This window comes from Falco punctatus (genome assembly GCF_963210335.1).
Source record: "Falco punctatus genome assembly, chromosome: 2".
In the NCBI taxonomy this organism is placed as follows: Eukaryota; Metazoa; Chordata; class Aves; order Falconiformes; family Falconidae; genus Falco; species Falco punctatus.
This window is the reverse complement of record NC_137581.1, coordinates 85,582,336-85,605,720: the sequence shown is the minus strand read 5'-3', so window position 1 is coordinate 85,605,720 and position 23,385 is coordinate 85,582,336. Positions and strand designations below refer to the sequence as shown.

General features: G+C 35.3%; 1 protein-coding gene across 12 annotated transcripts in view; it reads right to left on the bottom strand.

Moving 5' to 3' along the window:
• DMD (dystrophin) overlaps positions 1-23,385 on the bottom strand; it is a 1,276,803-nt gene that overhangs the window by 710,717 nt on the left and 542,701 nt on the right. For all 12 annotated transcript variants that reach the window (XM_080377714.1, XM_080377711.1, XM_080377709.1 and 9 more), the window contains 6 exons: positions 17,911-18,152; positions 15,936-16,116; positions 8,286-8,431; positions 7,022-7,234; positions 3,119-3,232; positions 1,843-1,998 (listed from right to left, as the gene is read on the bottom strand). In XM_080377714.1, the coding sequence (XP_080233840.1) occupies positions 1,843-1,998; positions 3,119-3,232; positions 7,022-7,234; positions 8,286-8,431; positions 15,936-16,116; positions 17,911-18,152 (1,052 nt within the window). The remainder of the gene's footprint in view (positions 1-1,842; positions 1,999-3,118; positions 3,233-7,021; positions 7,235-8,285; positions 8,432-15,935; positions 16,117-17,910; positions 18,153-23,385) is intronic.

The window sequence follows — 23,385 nt, the reverse complement described above, 5'->3', positions numbered from 1 at the left end:
CCCAGTGGGAGAAACTACTTATCTTAAAGGAAAATAATGCTCCTGTGAAATCCTTTGCCAGTCATTATGTAGGGGTCATATAATATGTTATACAGCTCATGTATGGAACCAGAACTAGATGATATTTAAGATCCCTTCCACCCCAAACCATTCTTTGTTTCTATGATTCTGCATCAACTTATCAAAATTGTCCATAACTGTTTGATCCATTGGCTGAGCCATCTTTCAGTGGTGTAAAGAAGTTTTACAACAAAACCAGTTAGTTGCACTGGTGCTGTTTTTCAGAGCTGGTCTTGCAGAGCTGATCATGACAATATCCTGCACTGTGATGCTACTTCAGTAAATGTCATTTTCAGTCACAACAAGAGGAACTCTGTATTTGATCTTAGTTTCTGACTGTTACTGGTTTCACTAGCCATCCTTGAGGACTAGCTGTTACATATAAATGTTGTTCTACATACATGTTGTTTTGTAAAACAGAGTAACAATAAAAAGGTGATGTTCAACAAGTATAGAAGCAGAACCATATATGGCCCTGCAAAATTGCTTCTTCCCTCAGTCATTGTACCTGAAGACAGGGTAATCCCTGTCACCTGGAAAGAGTATCTGCCAATTGTTAGTACTCAGAGTCATATTAACTGCATGTATATCAACCCAAGCTGATTTTTCCAAATTGTTTCATGAAATTCCCACAGACCAAACTGGTTTTTATATTTATTACTCATGTGTTTAATAGCTCTTACTGAACAAGTTGTGTTAGAAATGCTCACTGAGAGGAAATAATTTGTGCTGTGTACGGAACAGAATTATTACAGTCAGATTTTAAGGGAAGTCAGAAGAAAACTGTAATAGACTTCTAAACTCATAAGGCATTACTTGAAATTTCTATGAGAGAAGTGCAAAGACATTCCAACTTATTAACATTACAAAAATAAGCAATTAAAAAATCAACATTAGTTGAAGGGTAAAGACTACAGAACTGGATCAATAAAATGTCTTACATATTTCAAAGATCAACTTTTTTGAAAAATGTTTTTATCAGAAAAATATACAAAGGCTATTTTTCACATGTAAAGTGAAGAATAATAATTCTAGAAAACACTAGACCACCTTGAAAGGCAATAGTTTTACTATTACAGAAATAGACATTAAAAAGTTAGAAAACAGAATGAGCAAGTAGAAAAAACAGTAAAAACAATACAACCTAAAAGACATTTTCTTTGAACTATCATAAAGAATGAGAATCCAAAGGCCATAATTGAAATAATAGTAATTTTTAAATCCCTTAATCTGTAAAATTATTTATTATGACTGTCTTTAATTAAAATAAAATAACTGTCCTTGCCTGATATGACCTATTCTCTCAAATTTGTGTGACCAACAGAGACTGTAATTTACACAAATGTATGTGTGTGCATACTCTTAATTCCAATTTACTGCCTTAATGTCTTACTTAGTCTGGAGTAGTGACATGCAAGTACAAGATGCAAAAGAAAATGTAACACTAAATAAAGAACTCATTTTTTTTGCAAAAGCCCATATACCACTTTAACATGCCAGTTTTGCAGGAGCCATAAAATCATTTCTGTTAAGATCTAAGATATTAGTATGTAACTTCTTTTATAAAAATAGTAAGATATTGTATTAGAATATAAAGAAATATACTTTACATGTATGGCTGCATACTGAATAATATTCCTAAAATGGAAGTTTAATTAATGTGAACCAACTATGTCAAATTCAGTTTCAAATCTAATGGATATGCATAGAAGGACAAATTCTGCCAATAAGAAACCTGATTTTTAATTTGAAATGAATGAGTCACAGCAGAAGATGTGATACCTGTTGACAAATATGTTCCCATTGAATATTGAGATCCTTTAGTTCTTTTTCTATTCTGGAAGCAAATTCTGGCTCTGCTCCACTTTTCATTTTCTTCCCAACCTCATTAACACTGTTCAAACTGGGCTGGATTGTCTGGATATCATTCACTAAGGCCTAAAGGAATAGCAGAATATTAGCAAGCAGCATTCACACAAGTTTTCAGGTATGCTATCCTTATCAAAATGCATCTATGTAAGATTCTGACTAGTCTTTGATGCAGATCTCCACTTAAATGAGCACAATTAACAAGCTTAGCTATGAAAATGCATTAAAAAGTAATGAGCAGCTGTAATGTGGTAAGCAATGCTGTATCAGATAAAAGTTAATTTGCAAAACATATATTATGTGAATTTCAAATGTTATGTATATACTATATATACACAGACATATAACGCTATAAATAATACATATTATATCTATTACAATGCCTATATCTTTTATTCACATTTGCTAAAAAGCATCCCAGCACAGTAGTGGAAAACTATTTGTGAAGCCATTAACTGTACCAGCATTATCCTTGGGTTGGTAATTCACCGGATAACTTCCTGAAAATTACCTGAAAGGTGATATACTCTGGTTATGTCCAATTATTAGAATTTAATTTGTGGTTGAATATTATTTAAGCTCTGAGATAGTTCTAAACTGTCACTTCCAATTTTATTTCCTAAGGCCTTTTTCAGTGCTGCAGATGTTACCTGGGCTTCCTACACAGTGGAAAAGGCTAGAAGTGTAAACACATAAAAGATGATGAAGATTTTGGCAGTTTTATTATATGTTTGACAGTAATAGCCAATATTTGTGCAAACTCTTCATAAATTCAGGTGACAGATTTTAAAAGTTATGTTAATTTACTGTTCTGTAGAGATAACAGTTGTCCGATATGATTTATAATCATTTTTATTTACATAAGAGATAAGAGAGAAAGTTTTTTCCCTGCTATAAATATGGAATGATACAGTCACTGTATGCCTCCTCTCTGTAATAAAGTTTACAATTTTTTACCTTATTTTTCCTTCAAACCCAGGAAATGCAGGATGTTCAAATGCACTGCAGAAGACAACCCCCTTATGACATGAAATAATTTTTAGGAACAGTAATCATTTGTGTAACATCTCTATAAGCCTAACTTATAGAATAAGCTAGACTAATAAACAAACAAACAAACAAACAAACAAATAAATAAAACAGAATAAGGTGGAATCAAATAATTGCCAAGCAGGCAAGTAATACTCACTGTACATTGCTCAAGTTGCTTTTCCAGTGCTTCTGAATCACCAAGGGCGGGCCACTCTTCCTTCAGAAAAACATCCACTTCAGCCATCCACTTCTTCAGTGTTTTAATGTCATTCTGTTTTATTAAAAAGACATTTTATTGCATCATAGAGAACATGACTGACAATAGTGTAATTCATCCTGGCACTATGACTAAAACTCATTGCAGTCTAAGTTCAAGATTATTGAACCGTCTGAAAAATACAAACACGGCAGAGAAGCGAAACCAATTTTATCTGAGACCATCATTGACTCTTTAGCCTGCACTTTGACCATTTCTGCCCAAGTTTAATGTGCCTGCAAGCAGGCAACGTTTTGGCTCTCAAGTTTATGCCTTCCAGATATTGTTCATGTTTAGATGTTGCACACGTGTTCATTGGTTCCTTGTATGGCTTCAGACTACTCATGCTAAGCAATTAATTCAGGCTCACCTATTAAATCCTCCTGTGCTTCAACTTAAATTTCAGACTCCTTTTGGAAGTTGCATGCTCTATTGCTTATTTCTCTATCAGAACACAACACAGAAAAACTCCCTTACTACTCAGAATGAAAAAAAAAAAAGTAATTGTAAAAGTAATTGCAACAGATTCACTTCAGAAAGAAAAATCATATAATGACTCAATGAGTCATTTCAAATACTGACTCTCAGTTACTGTTTCTAGCAGTAGGTTATTTGTAATCACTATTTTGCTTTCCATTGTCTTTAATTAACCCTTGAAATTAATAAAAAAGCTAAATATCAAATGTTTAAAAAGAAGGAATGCTACTAGCCCCAGTCAATATTACATAGAAAATCTAATACCTGGAAAGGCAGAATAAAATTTAGAAAGATACGTCACTTACAATTACCTTAAAATGCCACCTTAGATAAACAGTTAGATGCACATGTTAAAATAAAAGTTAAAAATGGCAAAAAATTTGAAAGGCAAATTATAAAGCATTTGTTCATCAAACTGTTTTCATCAACAGTGAGGTACATATTGATGTTATATGCTGAATGCAAAGTTGAATTAAAGCACAAAAAAAGGACATTTCATTAGAATACAGACTGTGCCCTAAAATGTGTAAATAAAAGCCTTAGCAACTATTACAAGATAGATAACCAAAGGGAACATTTTCCTAATATGCTTGATAAACTTAATAGCAACAGGCTACCATGGAAAATGGATGGACTTAATAACAATAATAATACAGAAATTATCGGTATACTTCAGAATGGCAATTACCAAAACACTGTTTAAATGTCTACTGAGAATTCCATTATCAGTCAGTAAAAATAGTTCAGAATTCATGATGAAACTTTAATACCTTTAAAAGAATACTTTAAATATAGCTCATTAATACTGCAAAATATAGATCTGATGGGATTTACTTAAAAAGAGATCAGTTTCCAGCTACCAATGAAGACTGAATGTATGACTTGCATTTTTAATCAGACTGTAAATGCATTTTATTTATCCACACTGATTTCATCGTATCCCATGCTGACACATTCCATAAATCGCAACAGCTAAAATAATCGTCTGGAAGTCATTCAAGGAGTTTTATATTCAATGACTTTTATATTACCTGTGTACTACAGTGACTTCAGCAATAAATGTAAAGGCTTACATAGCTAAAAAAATACATGCTGTACCGAGGATGATCATGATGCTCAGGACTCTCTCCTTTTAAGTGTATTGCTATGTTTTGTGCAGTTGCACATATTTCATTATACTATTGATAAAACCGCTTTCCAGTTTTCCTATTTATATTGGGTTTACGTGGCAAGGTTTTGGTAGCAGATGTGGCCTGTGTGAGGAGAGGCCCAGTGCTGCCCAGCGCTGCACACAGCCAGCTGCAGCTGCCTCGAATGGACCCACCACAGGACGGAGCTGACCCCATGGTTAGCTAGTGATGCCTCTGTGATAATACAGTTAAAAAAGGGCAAAAATGCCAGGCACACAAAGTAGGACAGAAAAAAATTTAGAAACTTCCCTGTAGACACCAGGCTGAGTGAAGAATGAGGGAGAAGTGTTCCATACACCAGAGCAGAGATTCCCTTGCAGCCTATGGTGAAGACCATGGTGACACAGGTTCTCTCCCTGCAGCCCATGGAGGACCATGGTGGAGCAGATATCCACCTGCAGCCCACGGAGGACCCCATGCCAGTGCAGATGGATGTGCCCTAAAGGAAGCTGCAGCCCATGCAGAGTTGCAGACAGGAGCAGATAGTTCCTGAAGGACTGCAGCCTGTGGGAGGACCCACGCTGGAGCAGGGGAAAATAATGAGGAGGAAGGAACAGCAGAGAGGAACTGTTATGGACTGACCACAGCTCCTGTTCCCCATTCCCCTGTGCCCCTTGGTGAGCAAGGGAACAAGAGTAAAGCAATGGAGTTCAGACTAGGAAAAAGAGGAAGGGGCAGAGGTGTTGTTTTAATTTTCGTGTTTGTTTCTCACTACCCAAATCTAATTTAATTTTTCCCAAGTTGTGTCTGTTTTGCCTATGATGGTAACTGATAAGCAGTCTCCCTGTCTTCATCTCAATCCAAGAGCTTTTCTGTCCTATTTTCTACCCCTGTCCTGCTGAGGACAGGGAGTGAGAGAGCAGCTGGGGCATCTGGTTGCTGACCAAAGTTATCCCACCATACCATTAAACTTCATTTCATGGCCAGCTTCAAACAACAGAGATGCAGCTACGGAGCCAAAATTACAATCTAGAGCAATGTGGCACTTCAGTAGTTAAATTATAAATGGTACTGATAAAATATTTCCTCTTTTTTCATCCATTTTGCCTATCTAAAAACTGATTAAGAGTAACAAAATAATCAGTAGTTTTCTTCTCCTATTTTTTTTTCCCTCTACAAAAGAAATGCAAGAACACTTTTCCAGAAAATTTATTCCTGAGCAGACAACTCTATTGAACTAAGCTGAAAATAACAACTACAGTTCACATGCTATTGTATTATAATTCACATGGAGTTAATCATGTATCATGTTCTGCTACCAGCAAACCAAGACCCAGGACACAAATATTTGGTGTTGTAAATAGAAGAAATACAGAGACACAACACTGAGAGGAAACACACTATAAGAACAGAGCTTTGAGTACGGCTACAGGATCTCAATATTCAGAATTTTCATTGCAGTATATCCCATGAATATTCAAGTGCTCATTTGCATGGGGGTGAGGAGAGAAAAACGTATAAAAAAATTAAAAATACTTTCTTCATTTTTGTGACTAGTTGATCTGATTTCCTCTGAAACCTGTCCCTTGAAATTCTATAGAAATAGAACAGGAATATGATAATAAAGGACATTTTAAATATTATAACATCTAAGTCATAGACATCCCCTGTAATGCTGATACATGTGATTTATAAACACGTATAAATAGGAGATACTCCCATTGAGAGAAACAGTGTAAGGTTCCAATGCCATCATTCCAAATACCTGAAATTCACGCAATTGTGTAAGTCAGATACACTTCTGCTTTCTGGTATCTGCTCCCAAGATATTACCGTATTACAAATGACTTTAATTATATAAGTCAATCCATTAAAGTCAATATGGTTACAGCTGCTTCAGCTGCATCAAAAACTACTTCAGCTATATCAAAAAAGGGAACTAGAGGAGTATTTAGTAGCAATTTCATTGAAATAAAACATAAATTTTGCTATTGAAACAACATAGGCAGAAAGCCACAAAATCAGATTTCAAAGTAAAATCTTGGACCCTCCAAAATCAAGTGAACATTTTAATACATTTTATGTAGTGTTTTGATATTTCACTTTGGTGTTACTTTCTTGAGGTGTATGTGTTCTGTGCTAGTCCCACAGCCACAAGCCACCACATAGCAGTTGAGGCTGAAAAAGTTTGGTTAACCTGGAATCGCTGGAGTTTGGTCATAAGCTCCTCAAGTTTCTGACAATGTTCCACCAGCTGTGCTGATAATTTCTTCCAGCGGCCAAGGACCTCCTCAATCTCTGATCGATATTTTTGGCTGACTTCTGCAGGGGCTTTCCTGGACAGATCTTCCACAGTTGTGCTGAGATAGTTCAGGTTTTTTTGCTGCTCTTGCAGAGAACTTTGTAGAGCCTATGAATAAGAAGCAAATTCTCTTTGTTTCACAAACACAGGTGAGACTGCTAAAGAAAGAAGTTAAAACTATAAATGTAGGTCACCTTTGCTAAAACTATTTTTTCTCTGTTTTTCTCAAACTAGAAAGTAGAAATTTTAGTTGAACTGAGAATATAACCAGAGGGGTTTATCTCTGTTAATAGAGGTGATCCACATACACTTCGTTAATTTGAGGTAAGAATTTACTATGGCCTTAATTATTCCACTTTCAAAAGAATCAGAGTATGCTGGGAAAAAAAAAAAAAAAAAGATAAACTTAGAACTGCCTCTATGATTTAAAGTTTTTGATAACTTCTCAAAACTTTTGCAATTCTTAGCCCAAATTTGCTGCACTATCTTTTGTTTTATACTTTTTTCTTTCTGAATGTGCATTAATAGTTGCATCAAACAACATGCTTATTAGCCATCCAACAGTAGAGCAATTATCAAACAGTGAAATGCAGGGAAGGTTTGTAGCCACTGGCAAAACTTGTTCCATATTTGTGTCTGCTTGTAAATTTGACAGGAAATCTGACAAAGTCCATGCTGCATTTTGCAATTCACAATCATTCCCATGTCAGCACTGGGAAATGACATGAGCTAAATCTATACTTAACTACCAGAGCTATCATCAGAGTAATATTTTATATATCATGAGGACAAACAAAGGCTTTTCCTTAACATGTTCAATATTTTATAAAAGCAGTTTCAATGACATGAGCTAAATCTATACTTAACTACCAGAGCTATCATCAGAGTAATATTTTATATATCATGAGGACAAACAAAGGCTTTTCCTTAACATGTTCAATATTTTATAAAAGCAGTTTCAATGGTGAAGAACACTTTCAGTCCTTCAACTTTAGGAATCATTATAATCAAGCATCCACCGTCTCCACAACACCTTGCCTAAAACCATAACAGGTATAATTCCCTCAAGATCCATAAGCTTCAGCAAACTCATGACAACTAAGGATTTGTTCCTTTAAACCTTTCATTTGAGGCATTCGCCCCCAGCCTGACCACTCACCTTGAGCTCCCTGAGTCTCTGCTCCATGATTTCATATTCAGCAACTGCAACCTCAGGCATGGAAAGTTTAGTTTCTGACTGTTGGATCCACAGAAGTACAGTGTTCATTCTCTCTTTGTAGTGTGCAGGAGGCAAACTGTCAAAAACTATATTCAATGGGAAAGAAAAAGGACAGAAATTAAATAAATTTGTGCTTTTTTTTTTTTCTGAGAAGTGTTAGATAAAAGACCGAGCAACTGGGCCAGTATGTCGATGTCAGATTTTTCCAAAATTTTGGAAGCAGAAAACTTTTGAAGAATGAATACACTTATTCTAATGTTCATGATATCTCTGCCATTTTATCAGTTGTGTGTCATTTGACTTGCTAGTTATAGGTCACATGGCAACTTCTATAGCCAAGACAAGTAGTCTAAAAATGTGTGTTTAGAGATTCACAGGCAAATCATCGTACTTAACCCAAATTCATATTGCAGAAAAGCAGTAAGAAACAGCATTTCCTTTTATGGTCCATGTTTGTGTGTTTAATGTTTCTGTTCAAGTAAAATGTTCTGTTCAAGACATCTGTTCAAAGCTTAGAAAATTAATCTTTTTTCAGCATTAAAGTTTTATTTTATTTAACTGTGCTTATTGTGCCAACATTACAGCTGCTGTAAATAGACAACATCTGGCATACACATGAGCAACTCATTAGCAGAGATACTCCCTCTGCCCTCAACAACAGTTGCTTCTATACTTACTGGAAAAAGAACAGACAAATAACGTGCCTGGTTGGAAATGAAACATTTCCAACTTGCACCACATAACAACGAAGTATATAAAAGGTGAAAAAAATGTTACACCTATTCCTACCTCCTGTATGCCTCTGGTGTTTCAGAAAGAACTGTACTGGAAAATTACATAACTGGACAAAAAGCAATTTTGACAAACAACACAAAGTTTTTAAGTGCAAGCTTGCTTACATTCTCACACAGCAATGCTTGGCAGAAGGTACTTCAGATTTTAACCTATTTTTTTAGCTGATCAACAGAATGCTGCTTGAAAAAAACCCTGATATTTTCAGTTAGGCATCACAACAACATACGAAAATCAGGGCAATTTAAACTCTGTCTTATAGACTGTGTGCTTTGTATGGCATACTTTCCTCATATAAATCTTGCCTGATCTATCTATCACACACATCTGGGGATTTACAAAAGACTTGGTACCAAGAAAGACAAAAATTTTTTCCCCTGTGATGTATTTTCTTTACACAGAAAGTAGTACTAATACATTCTTGGAAACACAGAAAACAAACATTTCCCATCTCATCAAATAACATTTTATATGTTTTTTGTTCCTTAGTGAGACTTGTACTGTCTTTGACTGATATAATCCAAGCAATTCCTAGTTTAGAATAGAACATGCACCTAAACACATCACTCCAAATGAATGGAGATATAATTTCAACAGCTCAGAAATGTTAAAGGAGTATACAATTCTTAAACTTCAATTTTATTTAGAAATATGAAATAGAGTTCAGTATTGTTATGTAATGTTTGACTTCTATAAATACATTTCTTATTTAAATGAAAAACAAATCTTAGGACTAAAGTATGAGTTCAAGCAGCTATATTAAAAAAATGGCTACGTTCTTAGCCGTGAAGGGCACCTCTGAACAGGTAAAAATACAAGATATGCTGTTACAGCATACTCCACCAAACTGCATGAAACTCTTATCTTGCAAGTCTGCCAATAATAATAGTAATTTTAAAACCATGCAAACACTGCAAATGCTTTGTCCTATTTTAATGATTTATATTCTCTACTATAAGAAGGATTAAATGAGAGTTCAAGTGGGATCACAGATGTTGATTTCATCAGTTTGGTAGCTTTCCAAGTTGGTTATTAAATATTCCATTTAAAAAAGTTCAGTGAAAAAATAGTTTTCCAATTTCACTTTTCAAGACTACTAGTAGTGAAAAATTAGTTTTCAATGCCTTTTGCCTAGTTAGAGTTCTGGGGGCTTGTTGGGTTTAGGGCTTTTTTCAGGTGGTAGTGGTGTGGTGATTGTTTTTTGGTAGGTTTTTTTTGTTGTTTTTTTTTTTTTTTTTTTTTTTTTTTTTTAAGATAGACAATGTGTCAGCATTTTTATCCACAAGGAAGCATATTAAAATCTTTTTGGATGACACTTTTGATGAACCTATATTGTTTTTTCAGTTCATGGTGCCAATGGTGAGAATCCAGTCTAACTCCTATAGTGGGATTCACCTTACTTAATTTTAGCTGTCTAAACAAACACAATTATTGTCTCTCTGTGGGCAGTATGGATCTCGAAATTCTCCATGCTTATAACATAAACACACATCCAGACCTGTTTATTTTTATCCTAAAATTTGCTTTGTGATACTAAAGTTTGTGGATTAAGGTTCACATGATAAGCACAGTGAATTAATATGGATTCTGCTATATGACAAAAAAAAATCGTGAATTGGTAGTCAGAAACATATAACATGCCCATGACACAAGCTATAGGTAAACTAGGCCCACGACAGAACTCTAACAAAATATCACAGAAGGGAAATACAAATATGTCCCTGTGAAATAGCAGAATACATTTCCCTTCCCACAATAGGAAAATTTTGCTGCATTACTGTTCCAATTCTAGGGAATGCATTTTGGTGTGACTAATATTATCCACCCTTGAGAACTGACAAGCAAGTACATTCACACTTGCATATTCATTTTAGAGGCAGTGCTTAAATTTGGAAATACAATGTGCAGATAGGAATTTGTCTAGGATATATTTTTAGTAAGTAGAGATATTAAAACATGTAAAACCAGCTTTCCAAATAAGTAATTTTTTCCCCCTCACAGCTTCCTTTTCATGGCCAGATTTTCCAGTCATCAATTTTTTTTTTTCCACAGATCAGAATTGAAATGAGAATACAATTATCTCGACAACTATCAAATCACAATGAATATGGTGCAATGTGTATCTCTCTTCTATAGTCAGGACAAATCCAACTGTTCATTACATCACTGTGAAAAAAGAAAGGCAATAAATATAATCTATGGAATCACTTTATTAAAAACTTACACCCAAAAATGAATGAAATAGATTGAACTGCATGTATTTCCAATAAAAAGCTCCTCAGTAGTAACTGCAGTTTAAAACCATGCTGATTTTCTCACATCTTTCTTTTGCTTATTTTGTAAATACAAATACTTGAAGCTATTAATCAAAGTCTGTATATATTGATGACTTCATAAAATCTGTGATTCCCTTCTCCCACATCTTTCACCAGAAACTCTCAAAGTGGAAACATAAGGATTCTTGTATAATACATAATTAAGGTTGTGCAAGTGCTTGAACACTTCCAACTTTCATCTATTAAGCATTTAAAAGAAACAGAAGGGAAGCCCTTCTCCAGTTCTACAAGATCTAATATAACAGTGAATATCTTGTAAAGAAACATTTTTTTTTTAGGTGGCTTTATTTCCCATTCTCATAAATTTTCATTTTTACCATGGAGGAAAAGGATGAAGTGACCTACAGAGCAGAGGATGTTACCTCATACACATTAATTTCACAGGCTGCTTCCTCCTTTCATTCTTTATTTAAATACAGGTGGGGAAAAATTACCACAAGAAATGGGTGCAGAAGAAAAATGAAATTACTTGCATGCTACTTGTAAAAATAATATTTTCTCTCACACATCTGAGCTGTATCTTCAGCTCAAAAGGCACATTCAAAGAAAGTTAAGCAAACAATGACTCAAAACCAAACAGCAATGAATATTATTGCTACTAAATCATAGTTCAGGTCAGGTCTTAAGAAAAGTTTACAGTTATGAAATTTATAGGACACTTGCTTAAAATTTTTGTTCCTCGAGTACGCAATGATTTGTGAGAGATGATTATACATATCATAACAATTTCACTGTCACTTATCACCTGTCTCTAAGATACTTAGAGCATCAAAATAAGCAGTTCAAAGTTCAAGCAAAAGCAGACAAATGACAGAATAAAACTCCAGATGTTATGGTTACTGTGGTTTGTTGCCTTATAAAATTATGCCAAGACTGATTTGCATGAAATCTCTGTAATGCAACCCTCTTTAAGATATTGTATTAGCAGATTAGGGGGAAAAGTGGTGTAAGTGCGAAGTGACTGTAAGCATGAGGTGAGTAAATAAAAGGTCTAGTGAATCTTGAGATGATGTAGAAGGCAAAAACATTCTAAAGTCCTTCTTGAAATAAATAGGAGACATCATCTGAATGCAGATGAATAATTCATCACTACTACTACTACTACTACTACTAATAAAAACAACAATGATTATGTTGATGACTTCACCTTTGGGAATTACTGATTTTGCAAGTGTAGATTCAGAATTTGAACGGAAAGCACAGTGCATGAATTTATGAAGCAGAGAAATGTGGAAATAACTTTGACTTTTCCTTTGCTGCATCCATCTTTATAGTCTTAATTCCACTTGCCACAAAAGCTTTTTCCTTTAAATTTACTTTCTAAAAATCTAATGACACTCCCCAAATCCCCTCTGAAGAGTCTTGTCCAATTGAAAACACACATCTCACTGAGGAGCATGAATGGATAAGAGTTCACTAAAGCAGGAACACAAAGTTGAGGCACCTTAATGATGCTTAGTTCAGTCACAGAGCCAGAGGAATGCTGGAATGAACCAGCTGCCACCTGGGAAGCAGTTTGAACCAGGGAGTATCCGCTTCCCTGGCACTGACTGACTGCTCTCCCTGGGCTGAGGGGGAACGGGAGGCCGACCGGCTGCTCTCTAGAAATCTCTCTGACAGCAGCAGTTAACTTCAAGACAAGTAAATACAAAGCTGAATTCCTCATTCTTCACCAGGACAATTGTAAAACTAAGAATTTCCTTGGGAAATCACATTATTTATATCTAAATTATCACCGTGATTGTCCTTTTCACCCCCTTGTTTACATTACTGAACAGTCTGAAGCGCTGCCTGACCTCTACTTTTCCTGTACACCAGTATTCTAGAAATTACTCTGAATGTATCTGGGGAGAAAGGAGAGCTGGAATGATGGATACATCATCTTCAAAAGGATCATTTACCTATGGATATACAGACATACTATAAAGTAAGAACAGTGAGGTCACATTTCTTCATATTTTATGAGGTGGTAATTCTTTCATAAACAACATAAAGCAGTGAAAAAACAAATAAGAAGGTTTTAGAATTGGCTTTAAATTTGGATTCACAACTGGAAATGCTAATCAAATCATAGAGAAAAACATCTGAGAAAATCTGAGTTAATCCTTAACAATATTTTACTAAGAAATCTGTACAGCACAGGGAAACTACCAAACACTCTTGAATCTAAAAAAACCCCAACCAATACCACCACCATCCTCAGAAAACCCCAGCAAAACCCAAACAAAAAGTATTTGAGGGAGAAAACCTCCTAGAACTAGAGAAAACTTATTTGAGGGAAAACTTTCCCTTGGAAAACAACAGAATACCTAAAAAGTAATGGGAATCACTATTAGGAAGTTAGGAAAGAAACCCAAAACACCAAAACCAAAAAAACCCACCAAAAAACAGGAAGAAAAAAGGAGGAACTACTACCACTGATCTGTAAAACACCATTCAGTGTTTAGTAAATTCTTCTATTTATAGAAAATACTTGCAAATAATTTATGCAAATAAAACATTAAAATATCTAAAATGCTTTAGCAGTATTTCAACATTTTCTATTAAACTAAAGCAAAAATAAAGACATGGGATACAGCCTTTTCTCCATCTGTTTATCAGTAGAAAAACAATCACTGATGAAAGCAGAAGAAACTCAGACTGAGACAAATTTCTGTGCTTCAGCTTCAGGGTTTTTTTCACATTTTTTGATTCATAAGACTTTCCTAAAATGGGATTAGACCTAACACAGTATCCAAAGCATGATCATTCAGATCTAAAGCAGTCTTATGAAAGAAAGGTATCACTTTGGATAAAATAGTGCATAAAATTTTTGAAGATAACATATGATTGACATAATAATCTCACTTAAAACATCACTACAGGTATGTACTTAATCTGCTAAAAGAGCCTCATCCTGACAGCTGAAGCATTTGAGATGAAGCACCTGTGATGCAGAGCAGTCACTTAAAATAATAACTGACCAGGGCTCCATAAAATACTGATTCAGGGACTTCTGCTCTCTAGCAGTTCAGGAGGCTCTCCCCAGCCTGTTCAATGCTGCCACTTCAGGGCAGCTGCCCCTGCAGCTTGCCAGGGCACTGGAGGCACATACTGCAGCACAGGGGTGGGAATGCACAGATACAGCAAGCAAGAACTTCACCAAAGGTCCTGCTTTGTGCCACTACAGTTCAGGCAGCGAACACTACTCATCTTACAGGGCTACCCAACTGGTTAGTTCATGAGGTCTCTCTATAGTAAAATTAGGTGAGACAAAACCAGCATTTACACAAAATTAGCTATAGAAGAAATCATAAAGAAGATAGCATTTACCACATTTTCCTGATGGCACAATGGTAACAGATTTCAGCATATAAAACAATGTGGCATTAATAGTTTTTAAACCTTTCCCATTTTATGTCATGACTTTAGAGTCATGAATACACAATAGGCTCCTTAGTACTAAATTTCTCCAGCTCATTCTTTCATCATTTGCTATGGCACACTTGCATTTTATTTCTCCAGTTCTGCTATGCATTATCAACTCTTCAGTTGGCATGTGTGTGCATGTGTGAAATAACCGCAGCAGCCCAATAATGCAGTGTTCTTGAAATAAAATCCAAACCTCTCCATGAAAGAAATTAGGAGGAATACTATAAAGATCCACTAGAAGGAGCTAGCACTATGTCTGATTTCAAAACAGTACAGTCATTTGGAGATACTGGTTTAAGGGGCAAATAATCTCTTCACTGTTGAGAAAAATTACATTTATATTTTTTTGTCCAATGCTTTATTTTTAATTTCATAATCAAATACAGAAAGTGTACAGTAGCCACTGACGTGCTATGTAATTTATTAAGGAATAAAGTCAATTTTGATATGGCATTTCTATTTTGAATCAAAATTTCTATTTTGATATGGCATTTCCCCCCTTTTGAGAAATGTGTTTTATTAAAAATATTGTAAATAATGTTATAACTAGCAGTCACATATTCTGTGTTGCAAAAAAGGAACAGTTCATTACATGAAGAAAAACTAGATACCCTAAAGTAGCTACTGTCTTTGATAAGCTTTATGGAGTTAAATTTCTATTCTTTGAAAATCTAGGGCAGATTCACTTCTGCAATTAAACTCTCTCTCCTCTCTACTGACAGATGTGGACAACTCTGTCTTACAGCCCAACCAACCAAAGACAGTTTTATGTTGCCAAAATATATCACTGAATCTGTCCATAAACACGCTAACAAGAGATCTGGTGCTAGAACTACACTGAGTATATAACCTTTGCTTCTGAATAGTGTACCTTCCCTTGTTTTTCTATTAATATAAAATACATAACAAACCGATAGTTTCTGAAAGACTAATTCAATTGTACTATTGGTTTAGCATGATAAAAACAAATACAAAAGCAGGAAAGCAAAATATATATGCCTATGCTTTGTACACTATTCAGGCAAATTGACTTCTTGCCACGAACACTTACTGGTCTGTAGCCGCTTTTCTCTGGCGTGCATGTCGGCAAGTATTTGTTTGAAATGGCTGGTAAAAGCAGCAAGGTCAGCATCTAGAAACACTGGTCCTTGTTCTTTCTCTTTGAGCACTTGACTTTGAGCCTTTAGCCGTTCAATTTGAGGCTGAAGGGTTGACATTCGGATGATTTCGTCCTGTATGTTTGAACAAAAAAATCAAGATACATCTGTCCCACAAATAAAATCACTAGTGTCATGAAATCACCTCTGTTTCCATGCACATTACACAACTGTTTTGCTTCCAACTACATCACAGTAAGAACAAATTAAACTTTCTTAATTTTTCTCACATATCAATACCTCTGTTCCCAATAAGATTGTTGATTGATACCACTGCTTAAAGTCACTTTCACATGACATTATCATGTTTGTACTATAATGCTCAAAGAAAATGACATAGATTGCACATTAAAATCCCATGCCTAAGGAGCATCCTTATCATGTGGAGCTAGGAAGATAAAACCTCCAAATGTCCCATAATCCTGGACCCACCTCTGTTAGATTATGTACAGGCTAAATAACATAAAGTAGAAAAGGAGTGATGAAGCACAGTGATTTCTAGCAGCTTCACAGTAACATATTCCAGGTTGAGAACGGAATGGTATGGAATGGAATGGAATATTTCAGCTGAAAAGAACCTACAAGGATCATCTAGTCCAACTGCCTGACCACTTCAGGGCTGACCAAGTTACAGCATGTTATTAAGGGCACTGTCCAAATGTCTCAAACACTGCCAGGCTTGGGGCATAGACCAGTTCCCTCTCTAGGAAGCCTGTTCCAGTGTTTGACTACCCTCTCAGTAAGGAAAGGCTTCCTAACGTCCAGACTAAACCTGCTCTGGCACAGCTTTGAACCATTCCAGTGTTTCTGGGTGCTGGTATCCCAGGGAGAAGAGATCAGCACCTCCCTCTCCACTTCTCCTCAAGAACCTGTACCAAGCAATGAGGTTGTGCTCTTATACCTTCAGGATACCTTGTACACACTGTGACACTTGCAACTACTAAATAAAAAGAAATGAGGAAAGTAAGCCAAGTGTACAGTTCATAGTAAAGCTGCTTTAAGAAGCTTTCTGCAAGAAAACAGAGAACCTCCATAAGCATAATGCCAGCTTGGAAATGCTTTAAAATAGAAGTAATAGCATAGATCTAAATTTGGGTTTAAAATGTTGCTTTCAGTTTCTGAGCCTCTGGAGCCAGAGATTTCATAAAGTTAAATTTCTACAAGTCATGCAATTTATAATTCATTACTATATCTCAAAATATTGCTCTCAAACAATATTATCTTGTAAGTAATCCCCACCCACAGAACTGTCTACAATAAAAGAGATAAGCAACTTTCTATGATGGTGCAGTACACGAATGAAAACATTTAGGGAGAAGAGTAAATGAATTAGTGCTACCATTTTTGTACAAATTCTGTCATATGATGACAGAAGAATATTCCTTCACTCGCCTACACAATCCACCCTGCATCAAAATGCAGGGTATGTAGCAAGTAAAGGGTATGCAATATCAGAATTTTGGACTTGACCATGAAGACCATTTTTACTGGCCCAGCTCCTTATGGGTGGATGTTTCTCATCCAGAGGTGATAGGAAACAATTTCTTAATGAAGAACCAAAGACACAGATTGTTATAGGGAAAAAAAAAAAAATTAGGGGCATAGTTCACTGGCTTTAGGTATCTAAGTATCTTAATAAGTAAGTAATTGGGGCAGAGTTTTAAATATCCATATGCTAGGTTCCATTGCCTCTTGATTTCTTCAGCAGTCTTTCCTTTCCTTGAATAAATGTTTTCAACAGTTACCTTGGAAAGATAAAGAGTCAATTTTCAACTGTTGTTTTGAAATAGTGTAGGTCATAATCTGACCCCATGTTGGAACACCTATGAAGTACAGTATCACATAAAAACTTGGAGAAGAATCTCTAACCTTGCATTTTTCCAACTGAGTTTTCACTGAAAGAGGATCTGCTGTTGGTGTGGGTTGTGCTTTCAGCCAGTTTTCTGCAGTAACTGCTGTCTGCTCCAGTTGCTGCAGCTGGGAGTAAAAGTCAATGATGTTATTTTGGTACTCCAGCCATGCCAGTCTTTCACTCAGCAACTGACAGAACTCAATCCAGCGGCTCTTCAGCTGCTCTGAGGCTTGTCTAATGTTGTCAGGATTCAGACCCTCTAGAAAGAAAACAAGAGAAGATGACACTTAAATAAGTCACAAAGAAAAGGAAAAAACCCAAACAGTAAAATAATTTAACAATTCAGTTTCTGTATGAGAGTTCATAAATCCAGTTAATGATTTATCATGAAATAACAGTCCTGAACATACAGATGGTACACATTAGTGGAGAAAGCATTTCAAAAATATTTTATGTTGGTGCCAGGGTACTTCTGTTGCTATGGGAATGAATTATAAAGTGTATTAAAGTACAAGAATGGGAATAAAGCAGAAAGTAGAGATACAATACATAAAGCTAATCACAACTGCTGTAAGAAATGAGAAAATGCCCGACAGCTGGATTTTGAAAACTATGTCTGGACTGTAATTAGATTTTAATGTACATGACTCGGTTTTGGTATAAAAAGACTGATTTAAATGAATGGGAACAATATTCTGCAGTTATTTTAATGTTTCTGATAACCCAACCCTTAGGTTTTGCATTACATCTTATTTTAGAAATATCATAAGCATTAAGGAATAAACACATGATCAGATCAAACATCCACCTAGGCCAGTCCCATGTATCCAGCAGTGACCATCGGTAGACAGTAAGCAAAGACTGAGAGCCAAGAAACCATAGATGACACTTCTCTATGATTATTTTCAGACAGGGTTTGGTTTCTCTGATATAGTTTGCCTATTTGCATCTATTGTTAAATAATCATGCTTAAATTATGCATACAAGAAAACTGAGTTTAGTTATAACAGACAGGTCAACGATTTAGAACTTTTAAAGGTAAAAGAGCTCTATATACTCTATGAAGAAAGTAAGGCAATACATACAAAAGATAACCAAAGATCTTACAATAAACTCATTTATAATTATTCCAAAACTTGATCACAAGTTGAGTTAAAAATATTATTAACTTAAGCATCTCATTTATTCTTCAGAGGAAGTAAAAATGTAATCCCTAACCTTTTTTACTGGCATGGCTTGTAATGATGCACATAGCAAAGATTGATATTGAGTTCAAAATTCATAAATATCTCAATTAATTGAGTAATGCTATATGCCTAAGAACATTTTTAATAACATCATCACTTAGTCATACACTAGTTAAGCATTAAAACAGAAGCTATGTTTTTATCAAAATAATCAAATTTAGGGTGTTTTTCTATTTCTTAAAAACAATTTTATAAGCAAATGAGACAAAAACTTTCAGTGCTATACTTTCATGATTTTTGATATACTGTCAATGTGGTTTATTTTGTTTGCAACCTGTACTCCCAGTCTGCAGAAAAATGTCTTTACCAGGGATAAAAAACAGTAAAGTTCATGTGCAATCTCTGACAGTAAAACATAAAAAAAGGAGTCCTAATTACAGGCAAATTTCTTAAATTAAAAAAAAAAAGTAATGGCAATTTATTAAAATATTTTTTTCTAAGGAATAACTATTGGTGAATATAATTCCCGTATTGCTATAAGGCAAACCACACTAAATGATAATCTAGGATCATGCCTTTTGTGGAGCAGCATAGTTCTCTGGCAAATCCTATTCTGGATGCAGCTCAGGGCTATTCCACTCAGTTGCTTGGAAATAGCCTACTTGGAAACAGACTGTGCAGTACCTGATAGTGGTTCCCTGGACATGCTTTGTTTCTGGGATGTTGTCCTTGCCAAGCAAATTGCACATGATTTCAAAAAGTACAAGCGAAAATGTAGAAAGATAGGAAGGCCATACTACTGGGAGACAATGGCAACTGTGGCGGTTGGAGCAGCTATACATACACATTATACTCCAGAAACTGGATAGCACAGTTTAAAGGCTGAGCAAGGGTATAAAATGAACATTAAAGCATAAAGAGCTAAACAGTATTTTGACACATCTTAAAAAAATCCAACAGTGATGCAGTCTTTTCTGCGTATCTGTTCAGATCTGGAGATGTGGTGTATATATACAACTATATTTTCTTAAAGTGTAACGCAGGGGTCCTCAAAATATGGCCCACGGGCCAGATACGGCCCCCCAGGGTCCTCACTCCAGCCCCCAGTATTTACAGAACACCCCTGCCGGGGGTTGGAGGGGGAAACCAAACAGCCGCAGATGACTGCCTGCCACTTCATCAGCACGCCGGCCCCATGTTTAAAAAGTTTGAGGACCCCTGGTGTAATGTCTAATGAACATATAGTAATATGTGAAAAGGCAGCATAAAACAGAATGGCATAGCATGTCTGAATAACAACAACCAAAGATGACCAGACACATAGATACTGAATCTTAACAACAGCAAGAACAAACACCTATACAGAAAGCAAGCCTTTAGCTACGCTGTATTTCAACAATTGCTTCTGTCCTGTTATAACGTGGGTTATAAAAATGTTGTATACTCGTGACAGAGAGCAGAACTCTTTGCCGCTGTGCCCATGATTACTTCTGAACCTTGAAGACACTGCCTATGAGTTTGTCAGAGTGGATATAAAAATACCACTTTTATTTATTCCTCCTTTCCTGTCTTTTCAGCTGCCACAGTCTCCAAAGTACCCTTAGGCAAGATTATGATTATCAGGGGAAGTGCAGTCATGGATTCCTTACATAATAACGCTTTTCACTATAATATTTCACTGTAATAATTCAGACAGGACTGTATTTCAGATGAAAATCTAGATTCATCAGATCCTCTTTCTTCTTTTCACTCATGTCCCTCTTATTTAAATATATGAACTTATCCAATATTAAGCCATGTTCTTTAATTCTTTTCTTTAATACTGAACTTTGAGTCTAAATGTGAATCCACAAATGCACAGATGAACGAAGAAATGCTTTTGCTCCTCACGTAAATGAAGAGGACCGTACCAGACTGGAGTGTGCAGAGCCACGTTTGGTAAAAGACTGCAGTGCTGCACCTCCACTACGCAACATGATAGCCTGTTGAAAGGAAGGTCCATCTGAAAACCTCCATTGGATGCACTTTTTAAATCTCTTAGTTCACAGTCCACTCAGGTAACTCAAAGTTGTCTAACAGATATCAGTATGCAATTTCCAGGAGGATGTAAGGAAATGGCTATTACTTGCTCTTGAAATAATTTGGGTAAATTTGTCAAAATGTTGTCTTATTTTGAAGGAAGCTAGTCCTCCATCTCATTAAAAATTACACATTAATAACTATTTCAGTAGTTGATGCAATGAAGGCATAATTGTAATGCTTTTATTTGCTCACTAAATTGGTAAAAATCAGGAATTTGAAACTTACTTCCACAATAAGTACAGATTTCTTCATTATCTTTATCAACTTTAGTAACGACCAGTTTTCATTCATGGCATTAACACCAATCTCCTTACTCTGCTTCATTCATGGCAAGACATAGCAAAAGCTGACAAGCAAATGAAGAAACAATACAAAACCCATTCTCTCGTAAACCAATATTATTTTAGCAATAATACTTCATAATCTTTTCATGTTTCATATTCTGAAAGCTTCTGATATAATCAGTGAATAAATATACTGTATCCAGAGAAAACAGTTCATTATCTAAGTGAATCCATTAATTTTACTACCTTGTGTACTGTGCATAACAAATTGTGTCTGACTATTTTTAATTGTGCAGTACCTTACACACAAGTACTTTGGAATTGCCACTTAATATGAAGTATACTTTATTAAGTACATTTATCATTTGTTATGGTTCTATGATAGAATAATGTAATATTATCTCCTTGTAGCTTCTGACTCATAAGTATATGTGAAATAGTGACTCACAATATATTTCTTCAACACAACAGTAGCACTTAAAAATTACATCTTTTTTTGTAACAAATTCATTTGTATTCACTTTAATGCTGCCTATCAAAATTCTCAGAGTAGTCATTTCGATGCCCTATTTATTTTATTCTAAACTACAACAGTCAAGTGTCCACTCAAATAGCTAAACTGCTTCACTCATGCATCAACAGTTTTGTTACTCTATTTTAGAAAAGAATTTAGAAAATAAAAACAGATTAGAATATTTTCCTAGAAACACTAGTAAACAGAAGATGTAAGTTGACATCAATTGTAATTATCAGAATTCTTTAAAAACATGGGCAAGGAGAGGGAGAGCACAGCCCATGTTGAAGATGGGTGGTTGGCTAAAGAGTCATCATCACCAAAAGCATGAATGATTTCCCCCATGATGGGAAAAGCCCTTCAAATGGCAATGTCAAGACACACTGCTTACAAAAACAAGAATAGCTATGCTGTGTGAGATGGCAGTTCTTTCTAATGCAAAATATTTTTGCTGACAATGGCTGAAAACATTCACATAAAGCATGAATAGTGCCCTGTATAAATACATTTCTTCAGAATATTTTCCTCTGTAGTAAGAAACAAATACATGAAACCCTAAATAAACCAGTCCAATTCTCTCCAGAATTTGAATCCTATTTTTTACTTTCCCTCCTCCTATCACAGTAAAAATAAAAGTAAATAAATATAAATGATACAACAATGAAATTTACCACCATTCCAAACTCGCTCTTATAATCTACCAGAGATCTTCCTCTTTTTATGCTCTTCATCTGTTACATTCAGTGACTTGCTTATCAGCAGTGAGAAAACACATCTTATATATAAGCAAAGCAAATAATTTAGTGATAGCATAATTAGAATCTTAAGAGTCTAATAATTAGTCCAGATCTGATACACAAAAAGTAAAAAAAAACAATGCAGTTAAAATTGTCATCACTTGACTTCACAACTGATCTACACCCCAAATGTGTTTGCCTTGAATAGTCTTTTAATTACAGCTTATGCTGCAAATGCTGACAAACATCAATTGTATCACTAACTGGTTTCCCTAAAGAAAGCACCACATAGAATAATAATGGGAGCATCATAATTTGTGATTTGTAAATAATGATAGTTAAAAAGGCTTTTCATTCAAGATAACATAGTACATCTTCTCTCCTCTAGATGTTAAACTGTGTGCCTCCCACAAATCCATAAAGGCACATTAGTTCCAGTTCCTTCCCATGTTATGGAAAAGGGTTTGAGCATTAGAAGAGGAAGTTACGTAGGCGTAATCGGTCTGCTCTGTTGAACCTTATTTTCTAGATTCAGCAAAACTTTCCTCTTGTCTTAGTGAATCCCGCAATCAACAACAACAAAATAACAGAGATGAAGAATGCATGTCCCAAATTAATTCCCACAAGTCACACAAAGACTGTAGAAACAAAGCTGAGTTGCTGTTGAAAATATAAAGCTGCCTAAGTT